This window comes from Furipterus horrens, unplaced genomic scaffold (genome assembly GCF_987537825.1).
Source record: "Furipterus horrens unplaced genomic scaffold, mFurHor1.1.pri manual_scaffold_4, whole genome shotgun sequence".
Taxonomy (NCBI): Eukaryota; Metazoa; Chordata; class Mammalia; order Chiroptera; family Furipteridae; genus Furipterus; species Furipterus horrens.
Genome location: NW_028327174.1, coordinates 162,734,974 through 162,743,731, shown reverse-complemented (window position 1 = coordinate 162,743,731; position 8,758 = coordinate 162,734,974). Strand labels below are relative to the sequence as shown.

Genomic DNA, 8,758 nt, shown 5'->3' with positions numbered 1-8,758 from the left:
CATTCCATAGCAACTACCAAACAACAAGCTTCGAGTTCTCAAACAGAAAGCCATTAAATGTAGTAAAATAGAATTTGGGGCAGACTGTTTTCATTGCAATAAGATTATGGACTCTGTAATATTCAAGAAAAGAGAATATAGACTCACATACATACTTGTAAAATTTTAAAAATACTAAAAAGACAGGCACATCTGATCTACTGACACTGTTAAGATAAAATCTAAAAATAACTGAAAAACTACTGCTCTTGACATTGTGGGCATTCTACTTCAGAAGCAGAAGAAGAGACAGGAGGTGTTGACAGGTAGATGACTGGTAGAGAAAAAGTAAGAAAAGACATTTCCAGGTTCTTATTGGTAAGAGAGCAGGAAAGACAGGCATACTGGCTCTGCCTGAGTTAAGAGCTACTAGACCCATCCCTGCTAGCCTCCAGAGGATGCTAGAAGAATTTCTCTGCTACTCTTTTAGGCTCTTCCCCTTTACCATGGGACACCCAAGGAGTTATGGGCCTGAACATTTTCCTGAGACTAAAACCATGAACCAGGAGTAGGTAATGAGGTACTCGGCTAATGGCACTGAATGGAACTCCAGTAAAGCAATAATTCCAACAAGGACAATCTGCTGAGTTTTCTGACTACCTCTACTCTTAGGTTTAATTCTGGTGTATGCAAAACTGGAAGAGCTCAGCAACAGAGAAAATGTATATGTGACTTTAGACAAAGGTGATCAAGGGAACACACAGTATCATGTAATTTGAAATTTGTCATCTTTTGATTCAATTTATGTTCAACAAAGAAAGTAACATTCTGGGAGAAACTACTAATAACAAAGTGTTTTTATAATAAAAGGAAAGTCAATAGTATTGAGTAGCAGGATTTGGTGAGGAAGAAATATAATTACAGTCTGGCATGCTGTTTATTTTAGCTTTTACAACAAAGCAAGGGTTTGAGGAACCTGGGGAGCATTTCACAATCATTTACTGTACAGTCTCCAATTCCAAAAACAGTTTGTAATAATTTCATGGCACATACAACATGCATCAAATACTCTGTATCATTTAATAACTAAATAAGACACTGCATCATTCTCTTCGTGGTTCATAATCATATATTCATCTTTCACTTGAGAAAGTCCATTAATATTAAGGTTTTTGAACAAACACCAAGGAAAAGAACCCATGACCTTATTTTAACTAATGTGCCGCCTTGATTTTTGTTCTGATGAACTATGCATTTAAAAAAATGATTCTCATTTGAATAACTGTAGAGAAAGCAAACCAGAAACTCCCTGTTACCAACAGGACAGGTTACTGGGTTAGACTGTAGGGTACATACATTTATTGGGGGAGGGGCTATCTGTTCTGAAGCATAACTCTTATTTAAGGTGGTGAGAATTACCAGTACGTTTATTTCATATCACCAGTGAGTGGAAAGTTGGTATTGTTAAGGCTTCAGGAATATTCCTTCAAATTTCAGCATTCCATTAAAAACATGACCTGGCTAAACCAAGTAGGTCCCATGGAGATGGCTTGAGGGTGTATTTCTAAGGCTTCAGAGTTCTGAGAAGGGCTTTCTCTTGTGTGGTCTGACACTCATTCTTCAAGCCTTTCTTTAGAGGAGGCTTGAAAGGGTATTATTTAATTTGCATTATATATAAAAAGATTTTTTCATTTTCATGCTGTATATCTGAACTATAGTCCAAACCTATTCTTTATAAAAATAAGGAAAATAATATCAAAATATTTATCTGTAAAAAGAACTCCATGTTTCTACAGCAACCACCACCAAAGTTCTCTTGATACCACAGATTTGCTCATTGATGTGATCACTCCTATCACTTATTCAGGGAGTTTGAAGTAAGCATGAGAAAGTTTAAAGTGTAAACTAGGAACATTCAACTTAGCTCCAGGTGAAGGCTAAATATGGGCAATTTCTCCACCACTGCAGAGAATCATCTGGAGTAAATATTTAAGATTTACAAAAGAAATGTTTCTTTTATGAAGTAGTTAGAATTTTAACCTGATGCATGATTCAAGTTAGAAAACCGGATGGTGTCCCAAAAAGTTGAGATATTTTAATTACATAGCTGTTTTCTTGATTCTAACCAACACACACATATTTTTTTATGTGTTTGAAATTACGTCTGTACTGTTCTTCCCAAACAGGTTTCGGAAGGTACAAAGTGGCCACCGTAATAATTACTGTGTGTCTTCAGGCAGTGTTCTCCATTACAGGCTTGGGGAAGGTTCTCTCGCTTCTTCTAGCTTGGAGAGGATCCACTGTTATGAGGAAATAAACCAAACCGATAGTTGCTTATTCAATGAACTTGCAATGAAACTCAATATGTAAAGAACAGGAATCTAAGTTGACTTTCCAGTTTAGTAAGGTGTATACTCATAGCCACTAATTAAATTTATCCCGCATAAGAGATCATTTACTCATTAAAATGGCTCACATGGCTCAGGGTCAATGCCACTGAGTTTTATTTAACAGTAAGAATAACATCTTTCCAAGGTCATTGGACTTGAATGTTCACCTTCAGAATAAGAAAAGTAAAATGAGAGATGGGGTAATTTGGCAACTGGACTGAATAACTTGAGCATAGTATGAAATTATCTACACAAAATTCTTTCCGACCTATACCAATTCTGTATCACAAAGTTTCATGACTCCATATATAGGATTCTACTCATTGAGTAGGAATAATTACATATTCTACAGTGGGTAGTAGTAGCACAGCAACATTCTTGAGCATTTTAGTTGTTCTCATTGTATTTTCTATTTTGAAAAGATTTGAAAACACAAACATAAAATGCAAATGTAATGCAAACATTTCTATCAGTAACATCTATTATCATTGGGCCAGTATGACAGACAAGAGCCTTGGAGGTGATCCTGGGATTTTCCCAGGATGATACACTTTGGCAGAGAGATCCATGCTTCTTTAACTAAGGAGAACCTAGTGGGAACGGCTCTAGGTAGGATAAGGAGAGAAAGAGAACAGAGCTCAGCGGCCTTTCTGAATGTTTCTGACAGAGCAGGAGATTAAAAACAATCCTTCTGGGATAAAATAACATGGTGACAGAGCTTAAATGGAAAACTGATTACAGAGAAACCGCAACAGGCGGTAATGTCCTTCAGCAACATGAAAGAAGATAGCCTGAAAGTCATGCTATTGTTATGCTCTAGTCTGTTTCCTTGTTCAGGGCAACAAGCATATTGAGGTTCTCGTCACACTCTTCCTCCTTTCAGTTCTCTGCTCTTGGTATGCCAGTGTTGTCTTATATCATAATGTCTGGATACGAAAATCACATGGAACATGCTAAATGGTCCAGCGTTCCTGGTTTAGGGTCCAGATGTGACAAGTAAACGTAAGTAGTCATGCCCAGCCAGCACAACACAGTATGACGGAGTCAATAAATATTACACACTTCATGACATAGTACAATTCAGTATCAGGAACAGGATCTTAGTTGTGATTAATGAGAAGACAAGCAGTTTGTAGTCTTCCTTTTCCTGACAATGCATATCCTTGTAATTGCCATAACCCCTAAAGTCTGCAAGTGCTTTTCAGTTCATATCATTCATATTCTAAGGAAACTAAAGTTAAATGACTCCCCCGAGGTCCTACAATCAAGAAGGAACAGAACAAATATTGAAACCCAGATTTTCTGACTATAGGCCTGGCTCATTTGTTACATGCCAGGTAATAGCAATTTTTAAAAAAAGATTTTACTTATTTAGAGAGAGGGGAAGGGAGGGAGAAAGAGAGGGAGAGAAACATTGATCCAGATGCCTCCCACATGCCCCAACCCAGGGCCTGGCCTGCAACCTTAGGCATGTGCTCTGACTGGGAATTGAACCGGTGACCTTTTGGTTTGCAAGTCAACACTCAGTCCACTGAGCCACACCAGCTAGGGCATATAGCAATTAAAAAAAAAAAAAATCACCATAGCCCTGACTGGCATGGATCAGTTGGTTGGGCATTTTCCCGCAAGGTGAAGGGTCACCAGCTCAATTCCTGGTCAGGGCATGTGCCTGGGTTGCGGGCCTAGTCCCCAGTTGGGGCACACTGAGAGGCAACCAATCAATGTTTTTCTCATGCATCAATGTTTCCCTCCTTCTCTTTCTCCCTCCCTTCCCCTCGCTCTAAAAAATAAACCTTTAAAAGATTTTAAAAATTATTTACTTATTTATATATTTGCTTTAATTATTTTTTTCCCACTAAAAACTTTTGTTTTTCTATTACAGCTCTCCCACTTTTTTCCCGCCCAAATTTAAAAATCACCATAGCTATACAGTAGAGAAATCTACAATGTGGGGCTAAACTGCCACTGCCAGAGCTGGTAGGTTAGCATTAGAATGAAATAATTTCTTTTGTTTGACTTTTTCACAAAGTATTAGAGTTAGGATTTAAAATAATATGGAGCCACTTGGCATGAAAAACAAGTAGGTGTGTTATATTCAATCTAATGAAAAGTAGTTTTGGGGAAATATTATCTAGTTACATATATTAAAATTGTTAAAACACAAAAACATAATTAAAAACAAACAAAACTTATCTGCTTTAAAAAACAGTCCAACTTTCATGACTTTGAAAAGTGAAGATGCTGTCTGTTTATGTAAAAATCTGTATTTACCTTAGCATCCTCTGGGGTCTTGAAGTTAATTATTTTTCCAAATTCTTTGGCATGGAAAACAGACTTCACCCGTTCCTATAAACGGAACAGGTAACTTCATTAAAATGCAAGACCAGTTGTAGAAATATGATAAAGAAATGACACACAGTTTCAGAAGTCAGTGCTTAAACCATCCATTTTACACAAATCATACACCTTAAAAAAAGCCATGAATGGGAGACCAAGAACAATCAAACACACACAAAAGACTAAATGCTAACACATCCATTATCACTAAACGTAAGTTATAAAGCTTTAGGTGAGATTTTATTGCTAAAGTCATAAAGGGTTTATACAGAAGATGGGAAGGAGAAAAAAAACCTTCTCATATAGTTCTTGATATCTGGCCATGGAATGATGATGATTTCAGCTCAAAAATAATATATACATATGTGTGTACATACATCTATATATGCACATGTGTTTATGGAAGTGTGCATGTTCGTATATATACATGTAAATTCTGACTTTTAAATGGATCATTCAATAGAATGTAGCTTAAGGATCAAAGAAATCAGGGTGGTTCCTAGATCTTATATAATTTTTTTTTCACTTTTTGCACTCCTACAGTCTTCAGTGTTTGTGGCAAGAACTGTCTAATGGTGGATATTAAACATTAGAGGGACAAATAGAAAGAATGGATTATTGAGGAAGAGGGTGGCATTTACCGCTATTAACTATGGGTAGGGTCATGGAAGAAGCAATGTGGAGTCTTTTACTAGTCTAACAATTCCTATAAGTCATTCCAATATCCATGCAAATATAGACTCCAGAAGAAGTCAGATTCTTTTATTAAAAAGAAAGGATGACTGCTAATATAATATCTTGATAATAACTAGAAGGGGAAGAAATCAAGGAGATAAAAAGGTTATCCTTGGAGATAGAAAAACAAACAAACAAGAGAGCAGTATAGGTTAGACGAGAAGCTACTAGCCATTATGCATTATTTCATAGGTTGGCCACAGGGCCTTTCATTTTCTGAGTGAATTAGAGAAATTCTCAATGGGAAAAGTTGATCTAACATCCCCAGGAGCTAATACCCAGTCTACTCTCCCATGTCTTTGGAATGAGTGGTGAGATTGGAGAAATGGTCTTCACTGGTTAAACATAGGCCTAGGGCAGTTTTGTTCTAGAGGGTACCAAAGAGGTACCTGTTGTTTCTGCCTGCTTGTGTCCAATGTCCCCTTACTTCTCACCTTCTCTCACTCCAACACCTGGTAGCACCATGGTGATCCCAGGACCCTCCCTAACCAAAGGGATTGATTGAGGAAAAAGCAAGTGACCAGAGGTAACCCAGTGAGAAGCTTTCATTCGGCTGAGCTACTAGGATATGAGCCTGAAACTTCTGCCGGTCCTCCTATCACCAAAGGATAGCCGGCCTGAGAATGAAGCCAACACTGAGGGAAGGAGAGCCTAGAGATGGGGGTGGCAAAGAAGGGGAGAATGGAGAAGGACAGGAAATGGGGGAGGATAATTGCTAATAACATCACGTGAGCATATCTAAATTACAAGATATAGACATAAGACTTTTCAGTTACATGAGTCAATTAAATCCCTGAAAATCAAAACATAACAAAAATAACAAAAAACTTACTTGGGTTGAGTCACTATATTTGCTAATACAGCCAGTGCCAAATATAGTCAAATACCTTGAGGCCAAATAACATTATCTTTTATCACATATACATACTATATTACTACACTTATACACTGCATTCTATAATACTTAGTGTGATCCTTACAGCTTACAATGGATATTGAGTTTATTGATTTACCAAATGACTAGAAGTTCAGTGTATTTTATATCAACACTCAAGTACCAGGCAGTGTGCTAGCTGCTGGTAATCAAAACAGAAAGCAAAATGGTCTCTACCTTCAAAATTATAACTAAATTGGGAAAAGAGAAAGAACTATCAACTATCAGCTATCATTTTCAAGCGTCTTTTTGTGAGATTTTCAAGGAAAACCATTCTGTAGGGTACTGCTAGAGATTTTGAGATATACAAACTATTTTATCATTTTACTGCCTTGGACAACAATGAAAAGGTAAGGTTCTCTTATTGAACATAAAATAAGAACTCGGGAATGTGGTAGTCAATGTAATAGCACAAAAAGTAGCATATTGTTTCTTGTCCTAGCTTTTTCTTTAAACCTGAGATAGCAAGTGTAAAGAAAAGCCATATGAAGATAAAGCGACATCTATAAAAGTGGGAACTTGCAAAAGTAAAGAAGACCATTTCAATGTGTTATTTTCAGTTCCAAATTTTAAAAAGTCTATTCAACATACCTTTGCTTCAATGCGCAATCTTCTCCCATGAATGATGAATGGCTCTTTGGTAAACTCATCAAAACTGTACTGCCACTCACATGTGAGCTGTCCAAATGTTCCTTTTGTTACAAATAACACACCACTGCAGAAAAAATCTACTTTAAACACCAAAGCACTTACACCCAGGAATATAATAATATCTGGATACACATTCTTTGCAAGTGTACACAGAACATTTGCCAAGACTATTATGGGTCATTAAAAAAAAAAACCTTAATGAATTTAAAAGAACTAAAATCTTACAAAGTCTATTCTGAGATCACAGTGAAATTAAACTAGAAACCAGTAACAGAAAAACAAGAATATTTCTAAATGCTTGAAAATTTTCATACTTGTAGATAATCCATGGGTCAAAGAATCTCAGAAGAAATTAGAAACTATTTTGAACTGAATGAGAATGAAAATACATCATAACCAAGTTTGTGGGATGCAGCTTAAGTAACGTTAGTGGGGAATTTATAGCACAACATACAATATTAGAAAAAATATAGTTAAAAAGTCAAATATATAAGGTACTTGTAAGAAATAGGAAATAATTTGCAGCCCTGGGTGGTACAGCTCTGTGGACTGAGCACCGGCCTGTGAACCAAAGAGTCACTGATTCAATTCCCAGTCAGGGCACATGCCTGGGTTGTGGGCCAGGTCCCCAGTTGGGGGCACGCGAGAGGCAACCACACAGTGATGTTTCCCTCCTTTTCTCCCTCCATTCCCTTCTCTCTAAAAATAAATTAATAAATAAATAAATGAAATCTTTTAAAAAATTTGCAGAACCAATTATCAACCAATATTTTTGGGAACTTTCATGTAATTAATACTTTAGAATAAATGCTTTTATTACTAAGACTCCATGTAATATGTTTACCAACCTACATCAGAAAGAGGCTTTTAAAATTAATTCTGGTCCCTCTCCCCATTTTGAGGAAAAAAAATAAAGCAATGAAAATGTTATTCTGTTTATAGTTATTCTATTTAATCCTTCCTCAAAGGCCTTTCTTCCCCAAGAAAGACATCAATTGTAAGTGTAACCAGAGGTTTCTTTAAGTAACATATACATTAAGTTAAGGAACTGAGTTGAAAAAGCAGACTCCTGACTAGAATTGAAGAGAAAACTAATCAGAATTTATATTTCTCACCTCAATCTTGGTCTCTGGTACCCTCTTTCACCAATCCTGGATCATAGGGGCTGTGGAACAAACCTACCGGTCCTCTAGTACATCCTCAAGCATGTGACTAATCAAAGGTAGGCTAATCCTGCAGCAGGTGCCTAGTACTCCCTCTCCTCATTCAAAGGCCCTTTCATCCTCAAGTCTGAAACTTGGAAAGAAAGGAAGTCTGAGAATAAATATTACCCTTCAATTAATTAAAATTAAGTAACTTCCTTACTCTGTCAAGGTTTATGTGACCTCATTTAAAGAATTCTGTCATAAGAATGTTACAAGATTTGTAAACTAATAAGCTGACTTTTGTTTAACTCTGGTGAATAACTTTTCCTTTAGCCAATGAGAAAAAGGGTTAATAAATGCATGATTGAAAATTGCTATGAAGAAAGTAACTGCTGAAGCACTGTCTGAAACTACAAAAGTTTAGAAATAATTTTTGATGTAAATTATAGTACGTACTATTCAATGAATAATACGAGGCAGTCTTTTACAAATTAAGACAGATCTCCAAATGATGACAAATAATCTTTACAACATAGATCTAAAGTAAAAACTTAAAGTACAGAATTGTATATATAATTGAGCCCATT

The 8,758-nt window shown here is 36.3% G+C and overlaps 1 protein-coding gene across 1 annotated transcript in view; it reads right to left on the bottom strand.

The window, feature by feature from the left end:
• Positions 1-897: 897 nt before the first annotated feature.
• VPS13A (vacuolar protein sorting 13 homolog A) overlaps positions 898-8,758 on the bottom strand; it is a 214,879-nt gene continuing 207,018 nt past the window's right edge. Inside the window, exons 70-72 of the mRNA XM_090274189.1 lie at positions 6,967-7,090; positions 4,641-4,715; positions 898-2,279 (exon numbers count right to left, since the gene is read on the bottom strand). Coding sequence (XP_090130315.1) covers positions 2,229-2,279; positions 4,641-4,715; positions 6,967-7,090 — 250 coding nt within the window. The 3' untranslated portion in view covers positions 898-2,228. The remainder of the gene's footprint in view (positions 2,280-4,640; positions 4,716-6,966; positions 7,091-8,758) is intronic.